At 39.1% G+C, this 22,722-nt stretch overlaps 2 protein-coding genes across 2 annotated transcripts; both read left to right on the top strand.

The window, feature by feature from the left end:
• The first annotated feature begins 825 nt into the window (after positions 1–825).
• LOC128379987 (bile salt-activated lipase-like) lies at positions 826–7,686 on the top strand. Its single transcript, XM_053339630.1, has 11 exons — positions 826–894; positions 1,782–1,929; positions 2,021–2,140; positions 2,239–2,436; positions 2,564–2,694; positions 4,643–4,750; positions 5,846–5,960; positions 6,195–6,381; positions 6,491–6,694; positions 7,121–7,330; positions 7,494–7,686. The coding sequence occupies exons 1-11, from the start codon at positions 832–834 to the stop codon at positions 7,684–7,686; spliced, it is 1,677 nt and encodes a 558-aa protein (XP_053195605.1). The 5' UTR covers positions 826–831.
• Positions 7,687–10,071: 2,385 nt separating this feature from the next.
• Positions 10,072–16,082, top strand: LOC128380270 (bile salt-activated lipase-like). Its single transcript, XM_053340016.1, has 11 exons — positions 10,072–10,140; positions 11,077–11,224; positions 11,316–11,435; positions 11,534–11,728; positions 11,856–11,986; positions 13,396–13,503; positions 14,242–14,356; positions 14,591–14,777; positions 14,887–15,090; positions 15,517–15,726; positions 15,890–16,082. Exons 1-11 carry the CDS (start codon positions 10,078–10,080, stop codon positions 16,080–16,082), a joined length of 1,674 nt encoding a protein of 557 aa, XP_053195991.1. The 5' UTR covers positions 10,072–10,077.
• The last annotated feature ends 6,640 nt before the right edge of the window (positions 16,083–22,722 follow it).

Raw genomic sequence — 22,722 nt, 5'->3', positions numbered from 1 at the left:
AATCAGTCCACCTGTTTCTGTGAGTCAACAGCAGCTTTGCTTCATTTCCAGGTTCACAAACACTCTTCTGGGCTTATTTTTCTGTATTCCCATGTGTGACAGTTCTACTATTTTAGTCACATAAGAAATAAGGTCTCATCAAGCAAACATTTTTAACTTCTAATATCAAAGTACAAAAGTCTTGTAAAATAGTCAACTTCCTTGTAGATGTGCTTCTTTGGAGACATCTTATATTTTAGTGTTTGAGCTTCAAGTTTTATTGTTTATTATTTATTTATTACTTGCTTCATCAGGATTTTAGTTCCTGTGACAGAAAGCTGGTAGAACAATCAAGAGTTTTAATTTTGACCTCAAAATGTTATTAGTAGTATTAGTAGTATGTTATTAGTATTAAGACTCAACATTCTGTCCTCTGTCAGTAACTGGGGATGAAGTTATACATTCCCAATTACTGACAGAGGACCATTTTACACAAGAGCTGTTTTGGTATAAAGAGACAATTTGTGTGATTTTATAAGACTTGGACTTTATTACTAAGGTAAGCACATTTTTATAAGCTTAACCAAATTTGCAACCCAAAATTTGTGAAAATAGTCCCTTATTATTCTATACCTGCAATGTAAACAAAAACATGATAACTTGGTACAGCTTAATTCACCTGGCATTTGGCATGGTTTACATCAGGCTGTTTCCCATCAGGTTAAGAGGTCAAGTCATGGTCAGTTGGACCATACCATGACAGTAAAGGTGTAAAGGTTATATAACATATTTTTTCTCTTGCAGTGGGTGTATATAAGCCCCTGGAGAGCCATTTGCTGGTTGTGGACGGCCATGGAGAAGTTGAAGATCTTGTTTGCTGTTGTCCTGTCCCTGGGAACAGCCTCAGCAGCCTCTGTAAGTCTTCTGAATATAATTTCATGTTTTATATTTAAATATGCATACAATATTTGCACATAGTGATAAATCTGTTCTTTGAGACATGCAAATGTTTGAAAGTGTTTTACTTAACTTTGTTTTTGAAGATGTTCAGATGGACATTTAACAGCAGCTCAAATGCACATACATAGGGTTTAACTTTTGCATCCTCCAATTAATAGATTATTCATAACCAGCTTTCAAGTTTGAAAGTTTCATTTTTAGGGTTAAGGTTAACACATTGTGCTCTGTTGATGGAAAAATATGTATTTTTGTATATGTAAGGAAGCATTTAAAATGGGTATTGCAAACCACATTCAAACTATGTGTTGTTGTTGTTGGGTTTTTGGGCCGGATGGAATCTTTCTCAGTTGATACGGTTTGTTTGCTCGCAGTGATGGCTGCAGCATGCTGTGTTTGCGTACCAGGTTTCCATATCTAGCAGCCTGGGATGTTGCAATGGGCGTCAATCTGATCTCACAGAAATACATAAAATGACCGTGACCTCTTGAGACCTCATCACGTGGTGGTGGCCTGTTAATATGGTGTGTTAATATTACGTTCCAGCACCACAATCAGGTTGATTGTGCAGAGGGTGGAAACACATAAGTCCATCAAAATAGAAACATACTGGTTGTAGTATTATAGTTGGAAAAGCCAGTATTTAAACTTAGCATATTTCCTTAATCTCTGATAAGATATGCTAATTTTATGAGTTAGTATATATATTACATATTGGTCTTAACATCCAGTCTTTTAAAGATGTGATAGTTTGTTAGTGCATTGTTATCATTTATATTTTAGGATAGCTATCCTTGGGATGTACTGTGATTGAAGGTGAAAGCTCTCTTTTGACTGTTTCCTAGCTGGGTGTAGTGCACACAGAAGGTGGCAGTGTTCAGGGACAAAATATCCCCCTGGGTCTTTTCCGCTCGGTGGATGTCTTCAAAGGAATTCCTTTTGCTGCCAAGCCTGGAACACTTGAGAAACCCAAACCTCACCCTGGCTGGGACGGTGTGTTTAAACTAAACAGCTGAAAATTTGAATGTATAAATAGCTGCTGTAAAACATTAAGCATTGTCATTTTATGAATCAAAACCCACAGGCATACTGAAGGCAACAAAGTTTGCCAAGAGATGTCTCCAGATCAGTATACTACAGACTTCAACTTTTGGCAGTGAAGACTGCCTCTACCTCAACATCTGGGTTCCTCATGGCCGACATGGTAGCATTTTTGTGTTTCTATATGTCAATGTTAGAATTCATTGATACAATAGATGTGATTGCTTGTAAAATAAAAATGGTTCTCTTTTTCTTCCCAAGTGTCATCTAATCTCCCGGTGATGATTTGGTTCTACGGAGGAGGCTTCATGGTTGGTGGATCAATGGGCGCAAATTTTCTCAACAACTATCTGTACAGTGGTCAGGAAATTGCAGACCAGGGCAATGTTATAGTGGTCTCAGTGGGCTATCGTTTGGGAACCCTGGGCTTCCTCAGTACAGGAGACTCTGGCTTACCTGGTGAGGTGAAATCCTGTACATTTACATCTTACATTTACATCTATTTCCTATGTGCCTACTGTGTATCACCTTACATTGAGTTACTGGGTAAAAAGCACATTTAACTCAATATTTGATTGTACAACAGGAAACTATGGTCTGTGGGACCAGCACTCTGCCATAGCCTGGGTACACAGGAACATTCGTTCGTTTGGAGGAGACCCCAACAACATCACCCTCTTTGGAGAATCTGCAGGTGGAGCTAGTGTCAGTTACCAGGTGAGAAGCTAGGACAAATGTATTTTCAACATGAAATACACTAAGTTGAATTTAAATCAGACAAAACACTTCTCCCGTTCAGCTCCGTGGTTCACCAGCGAGCTACGGAAAATGAAGGCAGCTGGGTGTGCTCTTGAGTGGAATTACAAAGCCTCAGGTCTCACTGTTCACAAGCTAGATCATTGAGAACACTAAAAGGCCTGCTAGAGAGGCACAGTCACAATTTTACTAAATGTCATCAAAAACAGTCCTGGCAATTCCAAGTAACTATTCTCCACTATCAATCATTTTCTCAAACCACAAACCACTTACAGAAACTACAGAGGAGCACGTCAGAAGTCTAACAGCAAGAGGTTAAGGATATCATTAGGAGGATTCAACTTTCCACCTGTGCCCTCGACCCCTTTCCTACAGCCCTAGTGAAAGCAAACATATATGCCATAAGTCCCTGATCACCACTGCAATAAACCACTCGCTTAAGGCAGATGTTCAATCTGCTCTAAAAAACACCATAATCAGGCCATTTCTCAAGAAACTCACTCTTGATCCAGGAGTTTTTGCCAATCACAGGCCAATTTTCAAAGTACTGGAAAATGTAGTTGCCGCCCATCTTCAGGACCAAATACAACAACCTTTTTCAAATACAACAACCTTTTGAACTTTCTCTGAACTTCAGTGTGGTTTTCGCTCTGCCCATAGTACAGAAACAGCTCTGTTTAGAAGCACAAACAACCTACTGATGGCAGCTGATGCTGGCTTACCTTCCCTCCTCATCCTTCTTGATTTGTCTGCTGCATTCGACCCTGTTGACCATGATATACTCCTAAACCGATTACATCACACCATTGGACTCACTGACACTCCCCTTAACTGGTTTCAATCTTACCTCACTGACAGAACAGTACATTTCCTTTGGAAGTGCTAGGTCCCAGACAAACACTGTCATCTGTGGGATCCCCCATCCTTTTCACACTATACATGTTCTCCCTTGACCATGACATTAGTTGCTATGGAATCTCATTTCATTACTACACTAATGATACACAACTTTACATGAAAATTGATACACACTCCTCTGGAGCTTCGCCATTGTCATCATCATCATCTTCTCTAGCAATACTCACCCCCTGTCTGGAGGAGATACTGGTGTGGATGAAACACAACTTTCTCCAGTTGAACAGCTTACGAAATGAAGCAATTTTAGTTGGCACCCCACACCAGATCCAGTCATCCTCTATTAACCAGCATTATTTTCTCTGGTCACAACACTCCCCTCTCCTCATCAGACACCAACCTCGGTGTAATATTTGACTCTCAATTCACCTTTGAAGCCCATATCAAACACGTATACGAGATCTCCTTTCACCATCTCAGAAATATTACAAAACTCTGTCCCACACTCACCTCATCTCATGCTGAAAAGCTGGTCCACGCCTTTGTCTCCTCTAGACTAGATTACTGCATTGCAGTAGAAAGAGTCTTCAGAGACTACAATGTGTTCAGAACAGTACTGCAACGCTCCTGATGAGAGTGCAATAGTAGGAACACATTGTACCCATTCTCCATTCATTTCATTGGCTCCCCTTCTCCACCAGGATTGCATACTCGCTAGTCGATATATGGCAATGGCCCCTGTAAAGTGCATTATTAATAAAATGTCTTCTTCTTCTTCTTCTTCTTATTGTTATTATTATTACATAGTTAATACATTGTAATAATGACTTTGTAAGTGGTTAATAAAGTATATTAAAACATGCCATTAAACAAGTATTCCTTAAAAACTTGCCTAAGCAACAACAAATGTGCATTTTACTGATAGTTTTCAGTCATTAGTGAAACATTTAAGGTCAGAAAATGGACATTTCATATTCATTTTTGCAATTACTTAAGCAAGGTGAATTGTAAAATGACATAACATAACTACAAATTATATGTTTATAATACACAGACACTCACTCCCCACAACAAAGGGCTGTTCAAGAGAGCCATCTCCCAGAGTGGTGTTGCCTTCTGCCCCTGGGCTTTAAGCAGGGACCCACGCAAGGTTGCACTGGAGGTAAGTACTGAATCTGTGTCACTGTCAGATACCTTAGAGATAGGTCCTAATGTCATGAAAAAGTCCCCACATAAGTCCCCAAGCAAGGGTACAGATAGGTATTGACAAATTGTAGATAGGTATTGGAATTCAGACTTTTTATAACCAAAACTGAATTATCACTATTTTACACATTTCATTTACATATATTGGCTTATACACATGCACTGAATGTCTCAGGCATTATATTTGTAGATAAGTAAGTTGGGGAACTTTGCTAACAATGTCATTTGTACCAAGTAAATGCCCATAAAAATGATTAATCTCCCCTTGAAGGTTTTCATGTTGGGGGTATTTTTCTGTTAATCAGTGCCAAAAAAGCTACATTAAATCTACATTGATTCAGTGTTGTAAAACATTTGAAAACTTCCATGAAGCTTGAATATCTCTTACAGGCACCGTCAGTACTTTAAGATTTGGTCTACACTAATATATCTGTGAAATTGTGAAATTGTGAATCGATAACTGCCAATCACAGGATGTAGGCGACATGCTCATATTTCAGCATAAAGTACGGTAGTTGTTGAAGTGGCTTTAAAGCCAAATGATAAGTTAACATAAAAAAACATGATTCTGGTTTTAACCCTGACTTCTTATACAATACTCAGTTTTTACCCTGAGCAGCCTTTACTACCATCATTCGCTGACATTTTCTGTTATCAGTGGAGGATTTCTTTGTATTAAGAGTTTGGCTGTGATCAGTTTTATTTTATATGCGTCACGTGACTACTCATGTAAAATTGATTATTTCTTATCAATTCAGATTCTTTATGTAGTGAGATTTTGTCATGTACAACAACAGAGGTCTACGACACAGAGGAATTGCATATATTTGGCTTTGGATAGACACATAATACTTACTAACCAATACATTATTGGTTTGGCTCTGCACATGAGTTGACAATAAGAGAAATATAGAAAAGCAACAGCCAAATCTTTGAAAGAAACAAAATGTATATTTTTTAGAATAACATCATTAAAGTTGATATTAATGGAATATCCTATTTGCCTGAATGCAGTGAGAAAATATGGCTTGATTACCTACCATGTGCATAGGTTGCTGAGAAGGTAGGCTGCCCCACTGATGACAGAATGGTGGCCTGTCTGAAATCAACTAATGCTGCGACTCTCGCCATGGCTGCTCCAAAGATAAAACAAGGCTCCCCAGACTGTAAGCATAATTTTCTTTCAATACAGCAATGTTTATGAAGCTATTTAACCAATCTACTGTATTTGCATTATTTATCAGGCAGTCACCATCACAAAAAAGTATGTCCTACAATTCATCATAAATTACAAAGTAATTTGTTTCAGTGTAGTGACTTTACACAAAGCTACTAATAACATATTACAGTGTTCATGCAATAAAATGCCACTTTATTAATTCTGTGCCAATCCATCTCAGCTCCGATTGTGAAAAACCTGCTTCTGTCTCCTGTTGTTGATGGAGACTTCCTCCCTGATCAACCGATCAACTTGTTCCACAACACTGCTGACATTGACTACCTTGCAGGAGTTAATGACATGGATGGGCACCTCCTCTCATCAAATGATATTCCTTCTTTCAATGACAAGAATCAGGAGATCCTTATGTAAGACTGATTTGTCTTCAGAGAGAAAGCATATAGTTTTGTGGGCTTTTACAGCTTTTTTTGCAGAATAATTTCACCAACATAGCTCTTCACTTTATTAACACTGCAGAGAAGATGTAAAGAGGCTGCTTGCTACTTATACCAAAGAGAATGGCCAAGCTGGTTTTGAGATTGCCTTCGCTGAATACTCGTCCAATTGGGGATCAACACCGAGCCAGGACACCATTAAGAGAACGGCTGTGGACATTGGGACTGACTCAATGTTCCTGGCTCCTACACAGACTTCCCTTTTCCTTCATGCTGCTTATGCCACGTGAGTCAGTTGCTGCAGTACTGTCACCTTAAGGTTATATATAAGAAAGAGTTTTAATGAACAACTTTAACGTAACACAGATACGCTTTTTGAAGAGCTATGTACCAAGATGCATGTAACTCTTAGCATTGAGATATGGCCTTTAGTCTATGGACAATTAGACGTGGATGGCTCACTCAACATATTGTTTGTGCTTCTGTTACAAAAAACACCTTTGACAGGTCTAAATCATCTAATGCTCCACCTGACTCTGCACTCTGATGAAATGTACCCTTAAGATCATATTCATAATTGAAAAAAACTGGATTTGGTTTTCTTTGATGACTTTTGATGTTAAAGTCAAAGTTTGAGACTGGCATCATCAATTTATGGCAAGATTAATGTAGGACAGATATATTCTAAACACAAGGTGATGGTCTTTAACAGGTCTGGCCGCACCTACTCCTACTTGCTGTCTGAGCCCAGTCTAATGGCTGGACCAGGCAAACCCTACCATGACTGGGTGGGAGCCGACCATGCTGATGACCTGCAGTATGTTTTCGGCAAACCCTTCACCACACCCAAGGCTTATGGGGACAGACACAGGGACCTGTCTGGCTACATGATTGCCTACTGGACTAACTTTGCTAGAACTGGGTAACACACTCTCCATGCATGTCCATATGATCAAATTTTAAGTAACTGAACATAATTTTATCAAAGGACATAGACAGAAATGATTGAAATAAGATACATTTTTTGCTTTGAGTCATGGAAATTCAAAACTATACTCTAATGGAAGTTTTCTTATTATACCCAGAAATCCTAATGAAGGAAACATGAAGGTGCCTGTGACCTGGCCTGAATTTACCAGAACTGGACAACAGTTCCTGAATATCAATGCGAAGATGAATGAAAGTTCCATTGAAAAAGAAATGAGGCTACGTTTTGTTCGACTTTGGACCAGCACCCTTCCCAGTCTCCCATCTTATGGTGTCACAGATACAGAATGATTCATTTTGAATTCATTTCATTAAAGGAACTTAAATCAGACAAATACAAGTGTGTAACCTCAATTAGTGTTATATGTTCAGTGTTCAGTGAAAAACAATGTTTCTGTGGTTGTGACAAAATTCGACATAGACAAAGCACTAAAAAGGACATTAACACATAGGAAAGCAGACCTCTGCACAATTTTCTAAACATGTTTTTATAAAACTGGTACCATACATTTGTGAAACATCTGTACTCTCTATATCTTAACTGATATGACATCATCAGGGTTAATTTGTCAGTCCTGACAAAGCTCCTATAGAGCCAGAACTTAAAATTGACAAATTTACTATCCAGTAACACAAGAGGAAATCAGACAAGATCAGATCACTTTTTTTATTTACTACTTTTGTTATTTACTTATTCTGTTACTTTTGTGGTTCCAAATAAAAAGTACTAAAGTCAACTCAAAGAGGTATAGCATATGTGGAAGAAAGACGGCATTCATTCTACCGAGAAAGGACATTGGTGATAATTTCCAAAACTCAAATGAGTAAAGATTGCTCCTTGTGAAAAAAAACATTTCCCAATAACTTCCAAATTTATGAATTTCTCTAGCTTTGATTCTAATTCATTGATTAGTGCTAATTTTTTAATTATTCCGGAGTGTATTCTGGTGCAGGACTTGGAAATGTATAATAGAATCATCCCCTTATGCATTCCCAATTTTGTGATATGAGTAATTATGGCTGGTGTTATACCCTTGAATCTATGTTCATGAATTTTTATTTCATGTATGGTAGATTTTTCCCATAGATCCAGATATACTCATCCACCCTCTTAGTCAACAAACCGCCCATTTATTAGGAAATGTTACTCTTCTAAACCTTATTACCTGTTCTGTTTCTCTATCTACTTACTTGAATGTCAAGTCCTTGTCAATCAAACCATTTGTATGTCAAGCCTTGACATGGACATCGAGATGACATGGACCCATCACATAAAACCACCATGGTGGCCATAAACCAGCTGGACTGATTGTGGCCTGGCATATAAAGAGGGAGTGTGCGCCATTACCCTTCATTTACAGTACCAGTCAAATGTTTGACTTTTGACTGATACTGCTCAAACCTTTGACAGGCACTGTACAGACAAAGTACATATTAAGAGAAGAACCAACATAAAGTGTCTTAGTAAGGTGTTGAGCCACCACATGCCACCAGAACAGCTTAAATGTGCATTGGCATTCATTCTACAAGTCTCTGAAGTCTACTGAATGGATGAACACCATTCTTCCAAAAGATATTCCCTCATTAGGTGTTTTGATGATGGTATGAAGAGCGCTGTCTAACATGTTGATCTGAATTTTCCCATAGGGGTTCAGTTGGGCTTAGATCTGCTGACTGTGAAGGCAATTGCATATGACACAAATCCTTTTCATACTCATCAAACCATTCAGAGGCCCCTCGTGCTCTTTGGATAGGGGCATTGTCATTCTGGAAGAGACCACTCCCATCATGATACAAATAGTTCATCATAGGATAAAGCATTTCTTACCGGAGTGTCTTAACTGGGAATCAATCACGGCTCTGCTGCGACTCCCACACTCCAAAATGGGACTTTGGTGGAGCTGAGGCTTGCTCGGCTACACCTGGGTGTTTAGCGCTGAGGTGCTAACTCAAACTCGATGTACTCTGGTGGTAGTTAAACTCCGTTTGACACAGGTTGCATTTTACTTTTGACTTGTCAACTGAAGCGTCTGGAAGTGTTTTAAAGTTAAACAAGCCGTTCAAAAGTCCAGTAGCTCTCTTACTTTCCATCACTGCGGTAGGTTTACTGCAGGAGGCCACTTCAAAGCATAGCGCTACAGCCAGAGGAGCTGTCTACAGGTGAGTAGAAGGGACAAAGGCTTGCAAAATTAAAATGCGATTAAAAAAAAAAAGCGTTACGGATTGCATTAATTTAATTGCGATTAACGCGTTAACTCAGACAGCCCTAATTACAATAGTTATTAGTATTAAGACTCAACATTCTGTCCTGTCAGTAACTGGGGATGAAGTTATACCTTCCCAATTACTGACAGAGGACCATTTTAAATACATGTTTTGGTATAAAGAGGCAATTTGTGTGATTTTGTAACACTTGGACTTTATTACTACAGTAAGTACATTTTTATAAGCCTAACCAAATGTGCAACCCAAAATGTGTGAAAATAGTCCCTTATTATTCTGTACCTGCAATGTTAACAAAAACATGATAACATGGTACAGCTTAATTCACCTGGCATTTGGCATGGTTTACATCAGGCTGTTTCCCATCAGGTTCAGAGGTCAAAATCAGATGTCACATGCCTGTTTACCACTGATCCTCTTAAAAGAACCTGGAGAGCCATTTGCTGGTTGTGGACGGCCATGGAGAAGTTGAAGATTTTGTTTGCCGTTGTCCTGTCCCTGGGAACAGCCTCAGCAGCCTCTGTAAGTCTGCTGAATATAATTTCATGTTTAATATTTATGCAAATCAAAAGCATACAAGATTTGCACAGAGTGATAAATCTGTTCTTTGAGACATGCAAATGTTTGAAAGTGTTTTACTTAACTTTGTCTTTCAAGATGTTCAGATGGACATTTAACAGCAGCTAAAATGCACATACATAGGGTTTAACTTTTGCATCCTCCAATTAATAGATTATTCTTAACCAGCATTCAAGATTGAAAGTTTCATTTTTAGGGTTAAGGTTAACACATTGTGCTCTGTTGATGGAAAAATATGTATTTATGTATATGTAAGGAAGCATTTAAAATGGGTATTGCAAACCACATTCAAACTATGTGTTGTTGTTGTTGGGTTTTTGGGCCGGATGGAATCTTTCTCAGTTGATACGGTTTGTTTGCTCGCAGTGATGGCTGCAGCATGCTGTGTTTGCGTACCAGTGTTTCATATCTGGCAGCCTGGGATGTTGCAATGGGCGTCAATCTGATCTCACAGAAATACATAAAATGACCGTGACCTCTTAAGACCTCATCATGTGGTGGTGGCCTGTTAATATGGTGTGTTAATATTACGTTCCAGCACCACAATCAGGTTGATTGTGCAGAGGGTGGAAACACATAAGTCCATCAAAATGGAAACATACTGGTTGTAGTATTATAGTTGGAAAAGCCAGTATTTAAACTTTTGGAAATATGCTTAAAACAGTATTTAAGCATATTTCCATAATCTAAGATAAGATATGCTAATTTTATGAGTTAGTATATATATTACATATTGGTCTTAACATCCTTACATGACCTTAACGTCTTTTAAAGATGTGATAGTTTGTTAGTGCTTTGTTATCATTTATATTTTAGGATAGCTATCCTTGGGATGTACTGTCATTGAAGGTGAAAGCTCTCTTTTGACTGTTTCCCTAGCTGGGTGTAGTGCACACAGAAGGTGGCAGTGTTCAGGGACAAAATATCCCCCTGGGTCTTTTCCGCTCGGTGGATGTCTTCAAAGGAATTCCTTTTGCTGCCAAGCCTGAAACACTTGAGAAACCCAAACCTCACCCTGGCTGGGACGGTGTGTTTAAACTAAACAGCTGAAAATTTGAATGTGTAAATAGCTGCTGTAAAACATTAAGCATTGTCATTTTATGAATCAAAACCCACAGGCATACTGAAGGCAACAAAGTTTGCTGAGAGATGTCTCCACATCAACATGCTACAGACTTCAACTGTTGGCAGTGAAGACTGCCTCTACCTCAACATCTGGGTTCCTCATGGCCGACATGGTAACATTTTTGTGTTTCTATATGTCAATGTTAGAATTCATTGATACAATAGATGTGATTGCTTGTAAAATAAAAATGCTTCTCTTTTTCTTCCCAAGTGTCATCTAATCTCCCGGTGATGATTTGGTTCTACGGAGGAGGCTTCATGGTTGGTGGATCAATGGGCCCAATTTTTCTCAACAACTATTACAGCGGTCAGGAAATTGCAGACCAGGGCAATGTTATAGTGGTCTCAGTGGGCTATCGTTTGGGAAACCTGGGCTTCCTCAGTACAGGAGACTCTGGCTTACCTGGTGAGGTGAAATCCTGTACATTTACATCTTACATTTACATCTATTTCCTATTTGCCTACTGTGTATCACCTTACATTGAGTTACTGGGTGAAAAGCACTTTTAACTCAATATTTGATTGTACAACAGGAAACTATGGTATGTGGGACCAGCACTCTGCCATAGCCTGGGTACACAGGAACATTCGCTCATTTGGAGGAGACCCCAACAACATCACCCTCTTTGGAGAATCTGCAGGTGGAGCTAGTGTCAGTTACCAGGTGAGAAACTAGGACAAATGTATTTTCAACATGAAATACACTAAGTTGAATTTAAATCAGACAAAACACTTCTCCCGTTCAGCTCCGTGGTTCACCAGCGAGCTACGGAAAATGAAGGCTGCTGGGTGTGCTCTTGATTGGCATTACAAAGCCTCAGGTCTCACTGTTCACAAGCTAGATCATCGAGAACATCAAAAGGCCTGCTTCCTTAAAGAGGCACAGTCACAATTTTACTCCACACCTTAATCAGGCCACTTCTCAAGAAACTCACTCTTGGTCCAGAAGTTTTTGCCAATCACAGGCCAATTTCCAAAGTACTGGAAAATGTAGTTGCCGCCCATCTTCAGGACCAAATACAACAACCTTTTTCAAATACAACAACCTTTTGAAAAACTTCAGTGTGGTTTTCGCTCTGCCCACAGTACAGAAACAGCTCTGTTTAGAAGCACAAACAACCTACTGATGGCAGCTGATGCTGGCTCACCTTCCCTCCTTCTTGATTTGTCTGCTGCATTCGACACTGTTGACCATGATATACTCCTAAACCGATTACATCACACCATTGGACTCACTGACACTCCCCTTAACTGGTTTCAATCTTTCAATCACTGACAGAACAGTACATTTCCTTTGGAAGTGCTAGGTCCCAGACAAACACTGTCATCTGTGGGATCCCCCATCCTTTTCACACTATACATGTTCTCCCTTGACCATGACATGAGTTGCTATGAAATCTCATTTCATTACTACACTGATGATACACAACTTTACATGAAAATTAATACACACTCCTCTGCAACTTCGCCATCGTCATCATCATCATCTTCTCTAGCAATACTCACCCCCTGTCTGGAGGAGATAACGGTGTGGATGAAACACAACTTTCTCCAGTTGACAGTTCTCCAGTTTACAAAAATGAAGCAATTTTAGTTGGCACCCCACACCAGATCCAGTCATCCTCTATTAACCAGCATTATTTTCTCTGGTCACAACACTCCCCTCTCCTCATCAGACACCAACCTCGGTGTAATATTTGACTCTCAATTCACCTTTGATGCCCATATCAAACATGTATGCAAGATCTCCTTTCACCATCTCAGAAATATTGCAAAACGCTGTCCCACACTCACCTCATCTCATGCTGAAAAGCTGGTCCACGCCTTTGTCTCCTCTAGACTAGATTACTGCATTGCACTATAAAGAGTCTTCAGAGACTACAATGTGTTCAGAACAGTACTGCAAGGCTCCTGATGAGAGTGCAATAGTAGGAACACATTGTACCCATTCTCCATTCATTTCATTGGCTCCCCTTCTCCACCAGGATTGCATACTCGCTAGTCGATATATGGCAATGGCCCCTGTAAAGTGCGTTATAAATAAACTACAAATTATATTTTTATAATACACAGACACTCACTCCCCACAACAAAGGCCTGTTCAAGAGAGCCATCTCCCAGAGTGGTGTTGCCGTCTGCCCCTGGGCTTTAAACAGGGACCCACGCAAGGTTGCACTGGAGGTAAGTACTGAATCTGTGTCACTGTCAGATACCGTAGAGATTGGCCCTAATGTCATGACTAAGTCCCCACATAAGCAAGCAATTATAGATCAATTGTAGATGCCCATGCTCGTATTTTGGCATAAAGTAGCTGTTGAAGTGACTTTAAAGCCAAATGATAAGTTAACATAAAAAACATGATGCTTGTTTTAACCCTGACTTTTTACATACAATACTAGGGTTTTTACCTCTAGCAACCCTTATTACCATCATTCACTGACATTTTCTGTTGTCAGTGGAAAAGTTTTTAGCACAATTAAGAGTTTGGCTGTGATCAGTTTCATTTTCCATTTCTCTCTGCATTCATAGAGCCTATAGGGGTAAACTCAACTTAACAGTTTACAACATAATTTCAGTTATATGCGTCAAATGACTACTCGTGTAAAATTGATTATTTCTTATCAATTCAGTTTCAAGATTTAGAGAAATTTTGTCATGTACAACAACAGAGGTCTATGACACAGATGAATTGCATATGTTTGGCTTTGAATACACACATAATACTTGCTAACCAATACATTGTTGGTTTGGCTCTGCACATGAGTTGACAATAAGAGAAATATAGAAAAGCAACAGCCAAATCTTTGAAAGAAGCAAAATGGATATTCTTTTAGAATAACATCATTAAAGTCCATATCAATGGAATATCCAATTTTCCTGAAAGCAGTGAGAAACATTGATTACCTACCATGTGCATAGGTTGCTGAGAAGGTCAGCTGCCCCACTGATGACAGAATGGTGGCCTGTCTGAAATCAACTAATGCTGTGACTCTCGCCATGGCTATTCCAAAGACAGAACAAGGCTCCCCAGACTGTAAGCATAATTTTCTTTCAGTACAGCAATGTTTATGAAGCTATTTAACCAATCTACTGTATTTGCATTATTTATCAGGCAGTCACCATCACAAAAAAGCATGTCCTACAATTCATCATAAATTACAAAGTAATTTGTTTCAGTGTAGTGACTTTACACAAAGCTACTAATAACATATTACAGTGTTCATGCAATAAAATGCCACTTTATTAATTCTGTGCCAATCCATCTCAGCTCCGTCTGTGAAAAACGTGCTTCTGTCTCCTGTTGTTGATGGAGACTTCCTCCCTGATCAACCAATCAACTTGTTCCACAACACTGCTGACATTGACTACCTTGCAGGAGTTAATGACATGGATGGGCACCACTTCACATTACAAGATATTCCTTCTCTCGGTATTAAGAATCAGGAGACCCTTATGTAAGACTGATTTGTTTTCAGAGAGAAAGCATATAGTTTTGTAGGCTTTTACAGCTTTTTTTGCAGAATAATTTCACCAACATAGCTCTTCACTTTATTAACACTGCAGAGAAGATGTAAAGAGGCTGCTTGCTACTTATACCAAAGAGAATGGCCAAGCTGGTTTTGAGATTGCCTTCGCTGAATACTCGTCCAATTGGGGATCAACACCGAGCCAGGACACCATTAAGAGAACGGCTGTGGACATTGGGACTGACTCAATGTTCCTGGCTCCTACACAGACTTCCCTTTTCCTTCATGCTGCTCATGCCACGTGAGTCAGTTGCTGCAGTACTGTCACCTTGAGGTTATATATAAGAAAGAGTTTTAATGAACAACTTTAACGTAACACAGATACGCTTTTTGAAGAGCTATGTACCAAGATGCATGTACCTCTTAGCATTGAGATATGGCCTTTAGTCTATGGACAATTAGACGTGGATGGCTCACTCAACATATTGTTTGTGCTTCTGTTACAAAAAACACCTTTGACAGGTCCAAATCATCTAATGCTCCACCTGACTCTGCACTCTGATGAAATGTACCCTTAAGATCATATTCATAATTGAAAAAAACTGGATTTGGTTTTCTTTGATGACTTTTGATGTTAAAGTCAAAGTTTGAGACAGGCATCATCAATTTATGGCAAGATTAATGTAGGACAGATATATTCTAAACACAAGGTGATGATCTTTAACAGGTCTGGCCGCACCTACTCCTACTTGCTGTCTGAGCCCAGTCTACTGGCTGGACCAGGCAAACCCTACCATGACTGGGTGGGAGCCGACCATGCTGATGACCTGCAGTATGTTTTCGGCAAACCCTTCACCACACCCACGGCTTATGGGGACAGACACAGGGACCTGTCTGGCTACATAATTGCCTACTGGACTAACTTTGCTAGAACTGGGTAACACACTCTCCATGCATGTCCATATGATCAAATTTTAAGTAACTGAACATAATTTTATCAAAGGACATAGACAGAAATGATTGATATAAGATACATTTTTTGCTTTGAGTCATGGAAATTCAAAACTATACTCTAATGGAAGTTTTCTTATTATACCCAGAAATCCTAATGAAGGAAACATGAAGGTGCCTGTGACCTGGCCTGAGTTTACCAGAACTGGACAACAGTTCCTGAATATCAATGCTAAGATGAATGAAAGTTCCGTTGAAAAAGAAATGAGGCTACGTTTTGTTCGACTTTGGACCAGCACCCTTCCCAGTCTCCCATCTTATGGTGTCACAGATACAGAATGATTCATTTTGAATTCATTTCATTAAAGGAACTTAAATCAATAAAAGTGTGTCCTTAATTGGTAGATATTCAGTGACATTTTTTCTGTGGTTGTGATAATAAACAAAGTACTAAAAAAAGACACAAAGACACAATAAAAAAGCAGACCTCTACAAAAAGGCTGCGCAATCTTCTTAACATGTTTTAATTAAAATGGAACCATATATTTCCTATTCTGGCATATTTTTGTTTGACAGCCTCTGCCTCGTAAACACCAGCGTCTTTTTAACTTCACACCCTAAGTTAAAGTGGTTGTGGTGTTATACTTTGGATCTGAGGCAGGAATCTGCCATAGATCCAAACTGGTCCAGATATACAGTACACATCCACCCCTTAGTCAACATACTGCCCATTTTATTAGGAAATGTTATTACTCTAAACCTTATTACCTGCTCTGTTTCTCTATCTACTAAAATTAAATATTGGCTTCCTGAATGTCAAAACATGGTCAATCATACCATTTATATCACAAGTCTTGACAATAAACAAGAATAATGGTTTTATCTAGATGACATGGACCCATTACTTAAAACCACTCCTCTCAATTATGGTAGCCTCTGTAAACCAGGTGGGCTGCGTGTGGCGTGGCATAGAAAGAGGGAGGATGTGCCATTGGCCAACATTTACAGTACCACTCAAATGTTTGACTTTTGATTGGTACTGTACAGACAAGTGACACAGGAAAAAACATAAAGTGTATTAGTAAGGCGTTGGGCCACCAGAATGACTTAAATGTGCCTTAATGTTGATTCTACAAGTCTCCATTCTTCCCAAAGATATTCCCTCATTTGGTGTTTTGATGATGGTATGGAGAATGCTGTTTAACATGTTAGTCTGGAATCTCCCATGATATGCCAATATACCTGAAGTGAAAGCTCACTCCTCTATGAAATAGGAAGTTCTTAATTGGGCAGCTGGATTGTAGGAATCAAATTGCTGACAACATTGAGAGATACAGGATCACTAGTTTAGATGTTCCAACAATGAACTCTGCCTTGCTTTACTCCTTTTTGTGTGTTCCAGCCATTAGCTCCCAGTGCGTAATGTGTTATTTTTCAATCTTATAATTTAACTGTTCCAACATATGCTTGTACTCGTCACAACAAAATCATAACAATCATCAGCTCGACTAAATACACTAAGCTTCTGGTGATTTTGAGATATTCTCTTCCTGATTGCAGTGAAGATGAGGAGGCTCGTGCATGAATACAATGAGAGGAAGTCAGGCTCCCCTTTGTCTTCATGCTGCCAAAGTCAGGTATTATCCAAATGTTGCTACACATTTTTACAGCATTATCTGAATGCAAATTGTTTTAATGTATCAATCAGGCTTGTTTCCAGAAACAACTGAGGATGCTTCAGAGGTTAGTAGTGGGTAACTTGTAGTAGTTACAGCACAGACTGTGTCGTAAGGGCATAGCGATGACGCAGTGTTGTGGAACATTCATTCATTGTGTGACTTGCACTGAACCTTCATTCTGAAATGTAAATAGTGGCATATATTTCTTCCAACCACTTTTTAGCTGTAATCTGATTGGTCCAGGCAAACTAACCCCAGATCCATCTTTGCCTCTATTTTCTCTGCTCATACTCCAACCCTAACCCTAACCCTGGCCTGCTTGGAGCAGACGCACCTAACTCCTTTCTTCATGGCAATGATGTGAGAGCCTGCCTAAGTTCCCTCATTAGCTCAGTATGTTAGTTATTCTTCACACATCTTTATAGAATTGAGGTAACATCTGGCAACTACCATGTCTAAGTGTCCTCTTTTTCAACCTGGCACTTTGTATTCCATAAATTAAACATAATCGCACACACACACACACACACACACACACACACACACACACACACACACACACACACACACACACACACACACACACACACACACACACAGTCTCATCCACCATCTTAGATTTGAGTCTGCCATTTTGTTTTGTCTTTTTCACAATCGTACCCCCACACATACACACAAGTCAAGATTTAAAATGTATTCCTAAATTAACTACATTTAGTTCAATTACATATGGGGGATGAAAGGGAAGAAAGAAATTTATTGTAAGGATATTAGTAATTTAGTCCAGGATAATCATATTTTTCATCAAGACCTGTTGATGTTAGGTTAATGTTGACTGAGCCAACATCTTGCTAGCTAACATTATAAGACAGTGATGGAGAGGCAGGAAGAGCAAGACTGAGTTGCAGATATGTTCCACATTGTCCAGTTCCACTGAGTTTGTTCATGTGTGTCTGTGAGATATTTAAGAAAACAAAGTAAATTAAATATTGTCCTTGTGAACTAAATGTACTCCTGTGCTCTAGTAATAAGTCATCAAGCCAACATCACAATCTTTTATCTCTGCATTCTCCAGAGCATTACTGAAACACGACCACAAGAGGGCACATGCAGCACATGAGTGAGCACTAGTCAGTTTGATTATCATGGTTGTCATGTGGCCCATTTACAAAATTACACCACATTAAACTAAAACATAATATACATTAAATGAATGTAAAATATAAATTAATAGATATTGTGCATACAAGAAACCTAGATAAGATAAGATATACTTTATTCTCCCCTTAGGGAATTTTTTACTTGTATTCTTCTGTTTCTTCTCTGTGTCTGTGCAATAAGAAATGGCAGCAGGTATCTCAGTACTGTAGCATGTGATTTATGTATGGAACTCTAAACCATCGGCTAGAATGTAAACCCTTATTCAGAGTGAAGGATGGGAGATGGATCATTTATTATTTTCTGTGCCTCTTTAAACACACACTTCTCATAATAGAAACTGAAGAGAATGCTGTTCTTTACTCCCTATAACCTATATAGTCGTCTACACAAGATGAATGTTGACTTTACTCTTGACTGATGAAACAAGAACTACGCCGTAGAATTCTACTAATCTTCTGCTGTAGCCTAGGCTACAACACGAGCATGCTAGGTAAGAGACTTGATTAATGAGAGTATAATGAATGACTTCTGAACTGTGGTCACCTATTGATTTGGGATCAATTACAACCTCTTCAGCTTCTTTCATTTATAATGAGGTGGTGAGTAATACACCAGTATCCATGGATGTAGACTGCTAGAACAAGTTTGTTCACTCCAAACATGTAGAGGCAGTATTTCAATTTCAGTGATGATGTCACACAGTGCCCTTAATCACAGTGTCAATTATACATATTGATTAATGAACTGATTAATTTCCTCACCAGGACAGAATGATACATCTGATTGATCTCTCTGTACCTCAGATCCATTTAGTAGCTGTTCTGTAGTTTTTAATCAAATTATCTTCATCAACACGTTTGTCATGGAAATGTAGATTTTCACACTTTCATTTTTTAGAGAATTTTAAGTAGGCAACTCCTCAGCCATGTTAATCCAATCAATCCATCTGTTGATGAAGATAATGTAATGTGTTCAAAGGCTTCAGAACAGCCTTAACTGAACTTGTGTTTTCATTAATTAGATCTGCAGTGTTTGACCTCACTGGCTATCCCTGGTAAGGAGAGTGAAAGTATAAAGCATAAAGTTAGGTTTGCTGGGGCAACTGTCTCACCTAATCAGTGTTTGTGATGTCATATCATAGAGAGGGTCAAAACACAACATTTCAGAAAAGGCATGCATGTTCAAAAACACTGGTGCCCTTTTTCTTGGGATAGAGGCTGCTGCTTCACCTATGACTTGTGCAAAACAGATTTCAAGTTGTTATAAACCCACTTGTAGCACACGTTCAGATAACTGTTGCATTGATTTTAATGGTTAGTAGGCCAGCGAGCTATGCTAACAGTAAGGTGCACCTGCTTGTACTAGCCTGACACACAGCAAGTTGTATTATTTGCAGTCTGATACTGGCATTAACAGTCACCAAAAGCAGCAGGAACATGTTCTGGCAATTTTTATTTATCAAGAAGCACAAAGCCGATACGTTGTCTTTCTCTAGTTTATTCAGTCGTCTGCAGACGGACTCCTTGCTGTCTCAGGCGTGAGATGGCACAGCGAGCCCGGAGCAGAGGAAACAGTCAGATTATATACAATACATTATCATAGAAAGGATGACCTTGTTCTATCATCAGACCAATGTCAGCACAATAGGCACGTCATAACATGTATACAATCAGGACAATAGTTAATCAGTAGATTATAACATACATGATGTTCCATCAAAGTTCAATGATGTTCATTAAATCAGCATTTCATGTCATGGTCAATAGATTATGATGCACACACATACATCTAATCATATACCATAATTACTCATTTGATCAGACAAGATGAATAATAAGAATTTCCATTACAAACATCAGCTGGAGCCAAAGCTCTAGTTCATTGCTCAGTTAACTGAAGTGCACGGCTAGTCAGCCAGAGAAAGCTGAGCCACCTGTCACTCAAAGGAGACACACCGGTTTTGTCCAATCACAAACAAAAAATATTGTCCCATTTAGTAATCTGAAATGTTGGTGAGTTTTGACCCTCAGGGCCTCAGTAATTTCTGTTAAAAATGTATTCTGCAAGCCCAAGCAGAAATAACCTCTGATGACTACCAGTTGAAGGTAATCTGGAGCCCTGCTCTGGTGGCATCATTGGAAGCTGGCCTATCTGGCAGGTGTCTGCAGATATAGGTTGAGACCACCAGTGCTAACAGGTATGTCAGTCATACAGTACTTGTAGTAAAAAATATGCTGATCCCTTCCACAAGATACAACCACTGGTTACACATCTCACCTGAAAGCTCAATGATCCCAATGGGGGAGAAGCTGGCTCTAGATGAGCAGATGGTCCCATTCAAAGGAAGAAACAGGCTGAAGCAATATGAAGGTGAGATGTTATTGCAAGTTGTACAACAACCTGTTAACAATAAATGGGCAACAGGCAGATTTCTGAAACCAAGAGAAGTTAACAAAGGAACTCAAAAAGCTGAATAATATCATAAAAGCAAAATTCATAGATCGCTTCCATTAAGATTTATGTGTAAAAAAGAAATGCCCTTAGTGGTGCCCACTAATGCAGCACTGCTGGAAGGAGGAGTGAACTTGGTTTCAGTGAGAAGGGAGGAGAAGTAGCCTCCAAGCTGAAGCAGGAAATGCTGCAGTTAACACGTCAGCTTCAGCATGACTGGCAGAAATAAGTAAGAAATAAGCATCTCAATGACAAAGACATTGAAATATTTTATTCAGGAGATAGAAAATCAATCTCTCCCGGAGGCTGAAAGAGACCTCCATCCTGCTGAAACTGAGCTGTAAGAAAAGAAAAAGAAATAAAAAGAGCACAAGAAGACGTTTGACTACGACAGTGAGTCTTATAAAGATGCTGGTTGTTCAGCAAAGGCTGAACAACAGTACCTTCCTCTTTCTCCCCCCTCCCTCCACCTGCTGCTCTTTAGCCTCCTTTCCTCCTACTTTCTCACCACTAACCTCCCTCCTTTTCTCCTTCTCCCTCAACCCACCTACTTTCCTTCCTCACCCCAATTCTCTCTCCTGTCCCTCCCTCTATCTATCCTAACTTTTTTCCCTCCTGTTTCAAGACAGCACAATGGCACAGTGATTAGCACTTTAACCTCACAAAAACACCTCCACCTGTTTGGCTGGTTGTATGTGGTGTCTGTTCTCATGTCTGTGTGGGTTCTCTGGGTCCTTGAGGTTCCTCCCACAACATAAATACATGCAGGTTAGACTGATTGGAAACTCTTAATTGCCCAAATAGAACACAAATACCTTTCAAATAAAAAAATCGACATAAAAAAACCCCCGAATGTGTCTGCCTCTCCGAGTAAAGACATCAATACAACTGTATGACTTTATAAAGTGAATGTTAGAGGTGACACTCTCTCTCTCAAATATTATATTTCTGTTATGATTTAAACAAAATTAAAGCCCCATTCAGATAGAGTGAATGTCACAGGAGGAAGTGGGAAATGAAATATTCTCTCTGCTCCTCTTTAATTGAACTAATGTTTCCTGGGTTAGTAGAGAAATGACAGGATATGGTCTGTAACATTCAGTAGGACAAAGCCAAATTCATGAATATAAATACATGTTCATGTTTCAGACATAATGATAAATTGATATCATTCATTGTGACAACTTCTGCCCTCACTATGCGTGTAGGCTCTACAGTGAGTTAAAGACACTTCCAGTAAAGATTGAATAGAGCTGGTTGTGTCAGATACCCACTTGGCCCCTATCTCTTACACTGAAAGCACATTTGAAGGGGATGTCTTAACAGCCTGTATGAACAGGAGGAATGACCAGAAAGAAAGGAATAAACCCTCTTTCAGTGTGTATATGGACACCTGACTGTTGTTTTAAGACATTTAATTATTATAGGATAGGTTGACAAAAATATCCTGTCCTATCCTACCTATCCTTTACTATTGTGTTTGCTCTGCTGACCCCAAGTGGCCAAAAAGGATGAATGCAGACTTAAATTGATTATTGTATTATTACAGCAAATTAGAATAAATTAAACCAGATCTTTAGTGCAAGTTTAGTAACCTCAGATCTTTAAGGCATCCAGGTCAGTTACATTCTTATGTTAAAATAAAACATCATGTATTACATTATTTTTACAGTGTACCTTAACTGTAATGT

This window comes from Scomber japonicus, chromosome 19 (assembly GCF_027409825.1).
Source record: "Scomber japonicus isolate fScoJap1 chromosome 19, fScoJap1.pri, whole genome shotgun sequence".
NCBI classification, from domain to species: domain Eukaryota; kingdom Metazoa; phylum Chordata; class Actinopteri; order Scombriformes; family Scombridae; genus Scomber; species Scomber japonicus.
The sequence above is the reverse complement of the archived record's forward strand: the minus strand, read 5'-3'. Positions and strand labels throughout refer to the sequence as shown.